This window comes from Tachypleus tridentatus, chromosome 13 (assembly GCF_004210375.1).
Source record: "Tachypleus tridentatus isolate NWPU-2018 chromosome 13, ASM421037v1, whole genome shotgun sequence".
Classification (NCBI taxonomy): Eukaryota; Metazoa; Arthropoda; class Merostomata; order Xiphosura; family Limulidae; genus Tachypleus; species Tachypleus tridentatus.
The window spans coordinates 136,054,890-136,067,748 of record NC_134837.1 but is presented as its reverse complement, the minus strand read 5'-3'; the positions used below and the strand labels follow the sequence as shown (position 1 = coordinate 136,067,748).

Below are 12,859 nucleotides of genomic sequence, written 5' to 3'. Positions count from 1 at the left end.
AAACATAGTGTCATATAATAAACTATGGCTTCATGATCCAATATCAAACCAAGAGGAAATTATCATGAAGCACATCCAATCCAGTGGCATAGCAATGGAGAAGGGGTGGGGGATACTGCTCCTGTGGAAACTTTTAAGCAAGTAAAATCAAAACTCTTAATTACAAAACTGCCTGATTAGACCAGCATGAAACACAATGTTAATACAGCAAAGAGTATTGTTTAAAAAATTTAATTATGAATATTTCATGTACCCAGAAATTCAAAAATGTCTATGTCTTCCTGGAAAGATTTCTAACTATGCCACTTACCCAAGCTGATAAAAAGCTTTTAGCTAAATACCCTTGATGTTAACAGTGACAACAGTTACATCATCTTACAAGGTAGTTAAGAAACTTTACTTTTATGGTAAATTAACTTGAAGGAAACAAAAGTGAATATATAACTATTTATTGGCATAGCATTTATATGTTTTACTTTATATCAAAATAGTAACAGGCAGCATTTGTTACTACACACATTCATGTACTATATCTTAATTCCTATTTTATGAATGTTTACAAGTCTCATTGAGAATAAAACATTTATTATAAGGAACAAAAAATAAACATTTAATTATAACTTTTCCTTGAAGTATTGCTCCTGAGTTCTCTGACGTGAGAACAAAAGAACAAACATATATATTTAATATGAATCTAAGACAATGTCTCACCTCTTTGATCACTAACAAACTAACTGTTGATGTTGCATTCCTATTCATAAACAGATTTTTGCAAAATCTGTACTTTGTTGCAAAAATTGGACATTACTTTATGAAAGGTTATAACTAAGATTTGAATGCAGTAATCAAATGAAGTCAAGCATCAAAATTTCTCTAATTTTATAAATATTCAAAAACCTTTTTGAATAATGTTTCAAATGTTAGAAATTTCTCAATTTTTTACATGAATTCTTATATATTTTTTATTCAGACAGAATTGTTTTTTTTCTCATACAAGTACATCTTTTATATTTCCCAATCATATTTTGAAAATGTTTAGTTTCTTGTATTTGACTGAAAAATATGTTTGACAATTGTTTTATTGAAATATAACCATTTCTTTGTAATGAGGTGCAAATTTTATGTACCAGTGTGTAATTTCTCAACTTGAACACCCTTTTCAAGTAATTTTCTTGATGTAATTAAGTTCTCATTTTAAAACAAACAAACAAACATAAAATTGCAAACAAACAAACTTTCAAGATGTCTTAAAGAGAAGAAAATAAATAAAATATTTGGGTGATACATTGTCCATATCCAATTTAATGTCTGCAGATAACATAGAAACATCTTTGCAATATTACAGTAAATAACTCACACAGAATTGCTATTAAATTCGTTAATATCACAAATTTTGGAATACCTTCAATAACTGCACAACGAAAGATACAAATATGAAATAGCTCGAACATAAGTATTTCTCTCTCTTTCTCTTTTGTGTGTGTGTGTGTGTGTGTGTTTTGTGTTTGTGTGCAATTGTTCATATCCACAAAGAGTGATCATGGATTTATTCAGAAAAAAGCATCATTGTTATTTATATGAACACAGACTATGACCAGGAAAGAACACAGTTTTCTTTTTATGTTCCTTTATGAGCAGAAATCATAAATGTATCCAGAAAAGATCATGGTTATTTTCAGCATGTCTATATGAACATAGAAATCATGGATTTATACAGAAAAGAACATTGTGGTTATTTTCAATGAGCCTACATGAACACAGAGTTCGTGAAATTATCTAGGAAAGAGCATTGTGGTTATTTACAGCATATCTATATGAACATACAGATCATGGATTTATCTATAAAAGGGCATCATGGTTATTTTCAATGTGTTTATATGAACATACAGATAATAGATTTATCCAGGAAAGATAATCATGTTGTTGTTGTTTTATGTGTCTATATTAACAGAGTAAGACAATGAAATTATAATTAAAAAAGGGTTTATTTTACAGATGTTTAGATCCACGAGGAGAGGCCATGAATTTTCTGCTGGTGTCTTTCCATGTCATGCTTTCTGGTGAACTGTTTCATGCACACAGGGCAAGGATAATTTCGAGGAGTTCTATGTTGAAAATACCTGTGGCTAAACAATGATGATTTACTAGAGAAGATCTTGTGGCATACAGTACATATGATATTATCTTCAAGCATGCTATTGACACTTCCCTTACTCAGAAATTCACCTACAAAATGAAGAAGAGAAATGAAGTAATAATAAAATAAGGTATTATAATTTAACCAATACACACTATGAACCACGCTTAATGAAAAGTTAACTGCTAGATACTCTTACCCTATTAATTAATGCTACACTATCCTAGTAAACACAAGATCATGAATTCTCAAGACAGTTGGGTAGTAGGGGTATTAAAACTCTAATTAAAATAAAGTACAGAACAATGTTTTGACCTTCTTAGGCCATTTTCAGATTAACAAAGAAGATGACCTGAGAAAGTCAAAATGTTGTTCTGTACTTTATTTTAATTAATATTTTAATACCCATACCAGCTTTCTTTAGAATACATTTTTACTTAAGTGGATTTATCGTCTTCATGAAACACAAGATCATATTTTACTAACCAATTATAAGACTTTTCTAACCTGTTCTGAAATTTTAAAATGTTGAATGTAAAGATTGGCATTTATTGGGTCATGTGACAGTTTTACAAAACATATTAATAAAATTCTCAGTTACTAACAAGATCTATGCAATTGCCTTAACTATAAAACTGTAATACAAAACAGAAAACAATTAAATACTGTTCTATTATTAATCACCTTCCATTAATGAACAGATATAACAGTCAGTTAAACATTCATTAACAAGTAATAACCAGTTAATCAAATCCTCTCGAATAAGCAACCAATACACACACACACACCCATCATGACATCCAGTAAAACAGTAAATAAAATCCCACAAGCTGGTACATAATAACCAGCCAATAAACCATCAAGGAATAATCAGTCAATCAAACCCTATAAATCCAAAGTCATAACCAGCCAATCACATTCCCATAAACCAGTAAGTAATAAACACTAATCAAACTCTATCAACAAGGGCATGATAACTAGCCAATTAAATCCTCAGAAACCAAGTATGTGATAATCAGCCAAACAAATCCTATGAACCAAGTATGTAACCAGCTGATGAAACTATGAGTAAGAAAATAATTAGCCAATGAAATTCTCATAAACCAGCCAAACAAACCTCTATAACACAGTAAGTAATAACCAGGCAATCACACTAGGCAATTAAACCAGTAATAACCACCAATCAAACTCTCTCAATCAGTAACCGATAACCAACTAATACAATTCCCACAAACCAAGTATAAAAATATATGAAATCCTCATAAACCAGTCAATCAAATCCCTATAAAACAATAAGTAATAACCAGTCCATCATACCTCTATAAACCACTAAAAAAACACTGATGAATCTCCATTAATCAGTACATGATAAGAAACTAATTAAATCCCCATAAATCAGCGAATGAAACCATATAAATGTATAAGTAAATAATAACTAGCTAATGAAATCCTAAAAACTAATGAGTGAGTAATAAACCAATTCAACCTCACAAATACGTAACTAAAAGTAACCATTATCTGAATAGACAACATTCATTACATAACAAAAGGAGTGATAACTAATGGTTCAGTCTGCAATAGCCATAAAATTCACAATAAAAACACTTCAGTTACATTTATCATATTAATTGTATAGTAATGTAAACATTTTCAACTCATGTGTGTAGGTTTTGAACTCAGAAATGCTCACACAACAAGTAAAATCTCTTCCAACCAAGGTAAGGGGTCAACCGACCAGTTTCCAGTAATGTACTTTTTAATGACAATTACTGCTTCAGATACAGAATCATAATTATTTCTGTCATATTTTAATAGTATGTACAGTAAAAGGTGCAAATATAAAAGTTATTCAGTGTAATTCAAAATGTCAAATCTACAATTACTGAAAGGTATATAAACAAGTTTGTTATTAAAAGGTTAAAGGAAAATTGTCAGAATCAGATTAAATTATCCACAAAGATCATCTTACTTATCCAAGTTTCACAACAAGAGGATAAATATCACAAAGCAGCCTGAGAATGGCCTTGTATTACCTTTTATCAATCAGCTGGCAAAGAAACAAACCAATAAACTCATGCCCATTTCTTGACCAAAATGCAACTAAATTTTCATTTTGTAACACTCAAGTTCAACTGCTTTACAGTATTTAACTATGACATCTACATTATGTACCAGAATTTGGTAGAAAACTCAAGTAAATAAAAAATGGAACAAGAATCAACATCACACCCAAAAGTTAACCATTAAACCAATGTAGATAATTATACACAAATAATGACCATCAAATACATTATGTATTACCAAAATAATTTTAAAAGAACAGGTCAGTATGCATTAATCACAAGGTTATTAGCATGTAAGTTGATGTTAACTATCAACTGATTAAGCCTGAACTACACTATAAATTAAAATTTGACTACAAGAATTAATCAACTATCAGTTAATTAAAACTCAAATGGCTATAAAAACTTGCACAATCAACTAACTATAAACTTGAACTGACCACAAGAATTAATTACTAAAAGTATGATCCAACATTAATAAAGACAAGTATCAGCTGAGAATTAAGATATAACAACCATAAAATAATTAAAAATACTTCACTAATTTAAAAACAACTATCAAGCAGAATTTGAAATTACACAAAAATAGCTAGATCACTATAATACAGCAAGGACTATGCTGTCAATGTTTTTAACCATACAACTTTGTTAGAACCTCATATTTTATTATTCTATAACTCTTAATTCTTTGATATTTAGCAATACAATTAAACCTCTCCCAGTTACTAAGCTCATTTAAACAATGTCTTCAGTGGTGAATAACTAACAAACATACACACAAAGCATAAGTCAAGTAAAAACCTATTTTTGGAACTTTAGTGTATGTTTTTTGTTATGTGTGTGTGTGTGTGTGTGTGTGTGTGTGTGTGTAATATTAAAAACTGTATACTTTGAAGGTAAATTGCGAGGTCATGTTTAAAATAAACACACAGAGATACACTATTGAATTTTTCAAGTTAGTAACCACATATGTTTAGACAAAAACTCACCGATATACAATGTAAAATAACCCAGCAGTTTTAATGAATCAAAATATAGCACACACTAGTTGGCATCAATTTACAGAACACCTTTACTATGAAAACAATGGTTAAAAACTATCACATACAATCTCTCACTGAGAACAACCTTAACAAAACTAGGGCTATACACATTAACTACGAATGTGGTTTACACAACCACCAGAGAGGAAGACAGTGTTCCTAAACAAGTTACAGTTATTAGTCACACTTATCCATTGAACAACATTAGTGGTTAATAGTAATTAATTTCTGAACATTTCTAATACTTGACACTTATTAGCAACTACACTTCCACTTTAAAAGACAAATGTTTTTAATACTAATGTTAAACATGAGCACAGACTACAAAATATGTTAAACACATTAATAATAAAAAACTATGACTACAAAACATGAAAATTTAAAAGTTCATAACAGCTGCAGTATACGCTAAAGAACAATATGAGACACTCCTACCAATTATATGTATATACATTTGCACAGAGAAAAAATACATAGCAGTATTAGCTGTCAAGCAATTGACTGGAAAAAAAATTGAAGAAAAGATGGAACTTAAAAAATAAAAATTATTCCAATAGTGTACTCAAATCTTTTGAATTAACAACACAAATAACACATTATACAAATGTTTTGGTAATAAATTAATTCTTTACAATAATTTTAGGCAGATAAAATACCAATTCCTAGATTGATTATACAGACTTTTGGCACAAAAACAAAGTTTGCATTACTAAAAGACAGCTTGAATCTTCCACAGAAAACCAAATGTTTAGCTTTTAGCACTGCCTGTGGCACAGTCTTTTGTACTAGTTCCTGTTTGAACATGAGCCTTCAGCTGATGGTGTATAGTCTGTAGGTGAGTTTTTAGATTTCCAGGCCAATTGAAGAGCTTGTGACAGATTTCACATTCAAATCGCTGACTAAAGGGCATGTGCATCAACAAATGCCTCTTCATACTGTGCTTTGTGGAGTACATTTTAAAACAAATTGGGCATACACTATCAGCATTTGACGAGACTCCAACTATATGCTGTTGCAGCTGTTTCAGACATGAAGAATATCTTTTGACAAATTCTTCCACATTAGTAATCCCACTCATCTTGGTATCTGTAAAAGAAACATCTTTTTTTCATGTAGTGTTAATCTTGAGAATTACAAGCAAATCACCATAGGTATATTTAAATAATCACTGCTTAGTCTCTATTCACATTTATATTGATTCTTCACAGTCAATGTACCACTGAAGTTAATAAACATATATATTTGTTATATGTACACAATTCACTTATATACAAAATAACTGTCAATGTTAATGTATCCACTTTTATAGCAATGGTGGCAACATTAAGCACAATACTGGTGAAAAGAAAATGTTATCCTGTACTGCTTACTGTATGAAATTTCAAACACAAACAGCAACCTTCACTATCTAACATAGAACTTCTATAAAATGCAGTTCTGTTATCAATATTCATAAACCACCAAAATATATAAAATGTCAGAGGCTTAAATGCTATTATAAGTGGTTTCACTAACTGTTATTTCAGACATATTTCACACATTCATAAACTCTTTGAAAACAACTTTAACACCAGCAACAATGAGATCTGTTGATGCCCACGAATACATTCAACACTAAATACAATAAAGTGATTTATTACACATCAGTTAGTCACATCTCAGTACATCACATAAACTGAAAAAATTTGTTCACTACAGTTTCTGATCTGCAGATGAGTTTAACTTTCAACCATAACAATGTCAATTTTATCTTAAGAAACTCAGTACCATACACATGATACAGTTTTTACAAAACTCACACAAGTTACTGAGTTCTCTAATTTTAATTTCATTCTGAAACTATGCAAACACATTTTTAAGTATACATCATCAGTAACTTCCAGAAAAGCAACATCTTAAGAAAAAAATTAACACTAGAAATGTTACACAAACGATGCTACTATCACATGAATATACTAAAATCACCACATAATATTCATAAAAACACCTAGATGAATCCACTTTCACAAGTTGACTTAGAAATGAAGAAAACTAATACCTGTTTCTCATTTTAAACTAAGTTGAACAGCTGTACTTTACATTATCCACTCTTAAACTATTTCCAACTTTGTGGATCAGTTCTTGATGTAATCTAACAGTATTTAAGTAAAACCATACAATTCAAATTGCCAGCTTCTAAACAGGACAGTTATACCAAACTTAACTTCCAAACATTTGGATTGGTTACATTAAACAATTTAAACTACAAATTACATTCATTGTTCAATTGCAGATAATGTATATACAATCATAATAACTTAAGTTACTGAAACATTTTTTAACACAACTGCTAGCTTAGAAAGAGTTGTTCTGTTACTCAATCATCAACTCAGCTAATCAATATAAACACAAAAACATTACGAAGTTGGCACAAGGAAACCTCTTAACATTTCTTACTACCATTAATATGTAAACACAACTACAACAAAAAAATATACTGTATGTGATAAAAAAGTTAAGTGTAGAAACACCTGAAAAGAAAACCCCAATTAAAAATATACTGTAGAATCTTAAAAAATCACAAGTTATGCTTATGATGAATTAAAAACCAAATCATGTGGACATTACAAAAAAACCTAACCTGTATCCCTGAACTGTTATTTCTACTATTTCTGTAACGTATGGCTACACATTAACAAAATTATTCAGTAAACTTGCATGAAGAAACAATTATCATATGTTTCTGTGTCTTCCCACAGACTTTAAAAGTCCTACTGTGACTAACAAGGTTATATTTGTTTTAGTAACAAAATATTTCCAGGATGATAAGTTTTACTATCAGAATTATAAATCTTTATCAATCAAGTTAGAAAAACTGTATCTGGTTGATTTCTTACATTTATGAAGTTTAATAAATTTCTAACATTTTACAATGATTTACAAGATTTAAATATTCAATAACTGTAACTTTTAAAACAACTGAATAGTAAGATTTCTAGCTACCAACTCAATCAATTTTTCCATTAACAAATTTTTTTATGTATTAAAATTTAAAATCTGCTTTGTATATATAAAAAATGAATTTTTTATTGAGTTTTCTTATTTTCCTATTTGAACATACTCAATCCTTATAAACCTCTAATACAGTACCTGCTTCTTGGTTATTATGGTTTCATTATTTAAATTTCATTTGATATATATATACATATTTCACAGGCAGACTGTTATCAAAGAAACAATTCACTCCCTTTCTTTACTAAAATCTCCACATTTCATTTTTAATATTTCATGACATTCACAATTTATTTCAGATATACATAACAAAGCTACATGCTCTAGCTATCTCTGATTCTGAACAAATAGATTACAGCAAGTGAATAGCACCCACCATTATAAGTTACTCTAATTAAAATGTGTTACTGAACCTTCAGTACACATACCTACAGTCCTAAAATACAGCATAATTTTGCAACAATGTGCCAAAAAAAGGAATAATTGAATTAATAACAAAGACCTGCAAATTTACAATTCATCAAAGTTGATTTAGTTTTAATAATGTGTTTCTAATAAATCAGTTATGCAGATTTTGAAAACCATATTAATTTTTCTATCACATAATGACTTTTTGTAAATTGGGAAGAAAAAAAAACTTACTTAGATCAAAGTATTATTTCATTTACCACAATGAATATTTTATATTATTATCATTATGCCTGTTAACAAAAAATACAAAACGAAGAAAAGAGAACAATGGTATCAAAACAATAATGCATCCTTATTCATCCTGATATTTTTGTGTGAAATCTACATCTTTTAGTCTTAAAACTGTATACTGTATTGTGTTCTGACATTTTGTGAAAAATCTGTATGTGATATAGAAACATTTATATCATTTGTGAATTTAAGATACAGGAGTAACTGTAGAACATCTAAAAAATTTTGTAATACTAAAACCAATATAGGACTGTTTCATCCAAGCATACTATTTCCTATGTGACTTTTTTAAAATATTTTACACAGTAAGAAAGACATAAGCAAAATTTAAAATCTGAGTTTTAAAATGTGTTTCAAACCCTAAAACTGACTTAACCAAATTAGCTTTTTGTAAAAATGACCTCAGAAGAAATTAAAAATTAAATTACATCAGTGTAAATGCACAGATAGATAACAAATCTTATTTGTTTATTTGTTATTACTGCAAGAATAAACACCAATGGTTAACTTTGTCATCATTTACCTCTGGTTTGTAATTACACTTAAGTAAATCAATTAAGTCTGTAAATAAGGTAAATCTTGTTACTGTACATCAGTTACATTATACTGGTTAATGGATAACTTTGCATAACTCCATAACTTTGCTCAAACACTAAGTAAATGTTACTGTAAATATAAGCACAAGTGTATAATGATAATTTGGAGTAAAACAAATCTACTGGCTGGGGCTCTGTCTCCAATAGCTATGGGATTGTACATCTTCTCAGATGTATTTTAATTCATTATGTTCAACTTTCAGATTCCAATTTCAATTTCACTTTGTAGAAAAAAAAAGATATTCAGAAATTACAACTTTTTATGTTACCAGCTGGACAAACCTAATAATTAGATGAAGCTAATTAAATTGAGTAAATCTTTTACATGTAAGCCCAATTAATTTTTAGAGCATCAGTTGATAGTGAAAAATGTATCACTAAATTAATCAGCTATGACCCCTTTCTTGTATAAATGAAAATATCTGGAAGTTTTGACCACTAAAGATTAGGATAATTGGTAAAATGCTTATTTCACATTAAAGTTAAATTATGCATTGTAATCATTATTGAGAAAGGGCACTTGATGGAGTTCTATCTACAAACACAAAACTTTCATCCATGGAAAAACACCCGATATACCCCACACAATTACTGCCAGAACAAGTTAACCAAAACCACTTCTTGTTACAGTTAACAAGGGGTTAACCAGTCTGGTTCTACTCTGATAATTTCATCTCCCAACAACCACCACCTGTACATACATTTTAATATCTCTCATAAAAAAAAAATTGTCCATGTTTACATGTCCTTGTGGCAAGCACAGGTTTAAGTTTTCATTTGTTTTTGTACTCTACTAATGTCCTTCAAAAACATGTACAATTGGTGGTAACACAACTCTAAATCCCTCAGTGACATGTCCTTATATTCTCTAGTGCTGGAAACAACTTTCCATTCTGAAAATTCACCAATGACTTACCACTGTTCTCTGAATAATGACCTGAATTAATTGCTTTTACACTTTTTTATTAACCTGAATGACTTGTACTGCGTAGACCTTTGATGACTTATTTTTACAATGTGTAGGTTCTGACTAACTTGAGCAGTGCTCTGTAGGCTGTAGAATGTGGGAAGTTAACCTTATAACTGAATGGAGAACTTTGACATGGAGGACAACCCATAATAATAATAATAAAAGAAGTCTTTTAATGATATAGCTACATATAAATGTAAACACAGAAAACAAACTCTACTCTACTTTGTAATATTGTGCAAGATCACATTTTAAAGATTATCCACGATGAAAATAATTTATTTTCCCCGCAACAAACATTTCGGATCATGTTAGAGAAATTTCTATCTTGTAGCATAACTACACATTACTTGAATCTTGAAACTGAAGCACACTCATTCTTTGTTTTTTTTTATTGCGTTCAAGAGAAACACAGAGTATACCAATAACATAATACACATTTCCAAAGGCCCTTGCACACAGATACAAATTAATGGAAAACCTCTTTGGGACACTTTATGAATGAACAGAAACAACCAAAATAGATTCTGTTTTTTTAATATAATTTAATAAGCTGGTGCAAATTAGAACAGATCAACACTACACCTACTTGAATAAATAGTTTAAGATTTTTTTTCTTTTTTGCCTTGTAAGATACACTTACACTGAGACTACCTGCAGAATAAACCTAACTGTTGAACATATCTTTATGAGCAAAATTCCATGTTACAATGAATTAGAACCAACACCTTTTCACATACAATAGTACACTTCTAAGTAACAGGGTTACCCTGCTACACCAAAAACTTATTCTAATAAAAGCTACACACTTTTACACGTACAATTAAATCAAAAATATAAAATGAATTTTATATAACCTTCATGCTGATGGTTCGTTAAAAGACAATGCTCTTCACCCTACAAAGAATGTAGTAGTGACACAACAAGTTCTAACAACTATGCAGGGACAAATGAAAAAAGTGCAAATCTAGTCAGACCTAAACTACAGGAATTACATTCCACTCAGTGACTGGACATACTATATAAAGATCAATGTAAAAATTCACAAGTTATCTCACCACATAACGCTTTTCATAATGGAGCACTACATGATTCTATTTGTTACATCAAGAAAATGAAGAAAGAAACAGTAAAATAATAGAAATTGGTTACTTATGCTTGTCTTTTTTAAACCCACACACACTTCAATCAGAAGAAGGAGTTCTATGCTTGATTCTTATGTGCTGATAGATGCTGTTTTTCCACTTGAACGTCTGAGGGCACAATGGGCAGCGGTGGGTCAAATCATTGTGCATCTCCATGTGTTGCTTTAATCCTGCAGCAAATGAAAATGTCCTAGTGCATGCCTCACATTTCCAAATCTTTGAAGATTTTGACTGTGGTGAAAAATCTGAAAACCAAATATTGTAAACATGGTTTACAATGAAACAAACAATCGTGTAACTCAGAAACTAGTAGCTTCAACAAAAATTAAGGAATATGCACCAGCTAACTTTAAAACTTGTGATTTCTATCATAAACACATTACTAATCATTTTTATTGATATATAAATAAAACCTACTGTTTAAAAGGTACTGTATATTGATAGAATGATTCTTGTGATATCAGAAAAAAAAATGCTATTATTTTGATTTACTTTGTGGCAAAATTGTTAAATCTACTTCTGACTTTTAGAAATATTTTTAGGAAAACTCTTAACTACCCACCAAAAACTTTTAATGGGATTGTTTACTCAAACCATGGGACAACTGTTATTTATTAACAACATGTTGACTTTTCAGCCACTACAAGAAAAGGAGAAAGACAAGCACTCAGAAACATATGGATAACATTTGAAACAAATGTGGGTGTTTTACCTAAAACTCATTTAAATGTATCTCAGAAGATTATATTTCTGGGTTTAAACAAAAACAAGGTTAAAAGATAACTCATTTGCACAAGCATGAAAATCTTTAACTTTTATAATACATAAAAGCACAATTTTTACAACCAGCCTTAGAGTGTATCAGATTTATATACTGTAGCATGTTAAAGAACCTACAAAACAAACAATTACTGTTAAGGAACTAACACACATTACTCCATTTCATAAAAGCACATAAATACCTATTGTCAAACACAAATGATGAACATATCCCTCCTATACTGTTAATATAAAGCTACTTGTGGTAACACATGTAACAAACATCTCTTTATTTCATCAAGAAATACAACAATTAGTGATGACACAACTAATACTTGTTTATATACACCAATTTATTTGTGGTGACATAAGTGACAAACATCCCTCTACCTTGTTAATACATACCAATTATTGGTGACACAACTGACAAACAACCCTTCCTTATGTTAATAT

At 29.8% G+C, this 12,859-nt stretch overlaps 1 protein-coding gene across 8 annotated transcripts in view; it reads right to left on the bottom strand.

Annotated features, from left to right (window-relative positions):
• LOC143240284 (uncharacterized) overlaps nt 1-12,859 on the bottom strand; it is a 100,447-nt gene that overhangs the window by 14,275 nt on the left and 73,313 nt on the right. For 3 of the 8 annotated variants that reach the window (XR_013021692.1, XR_013021696.1, XM_076482491.1), the window contains one exon: nt 6,865-11,892. The exons of 3 other annotated variants lie outside the window; for them this stretch is intronic. Coding sequence is in view for 3 of the 5 variants with exons in the window: in XM_076482491.1 (XP_076338606.1) it covers nt 11,687-11,892 (206 nt within the window). In the remaining 2 variants the exon portion in view is untranslated. Of the gene's footprint in view, nt 1-1,966; nt 2,227-5,254; nt 6,330-6,864; nt 11,893-12,859 lie in introns of those variants that run through there. 2 more of the 8 variants (XM_076482489.1, XM_076482483.1) reach the window with 2 other exon arrangements.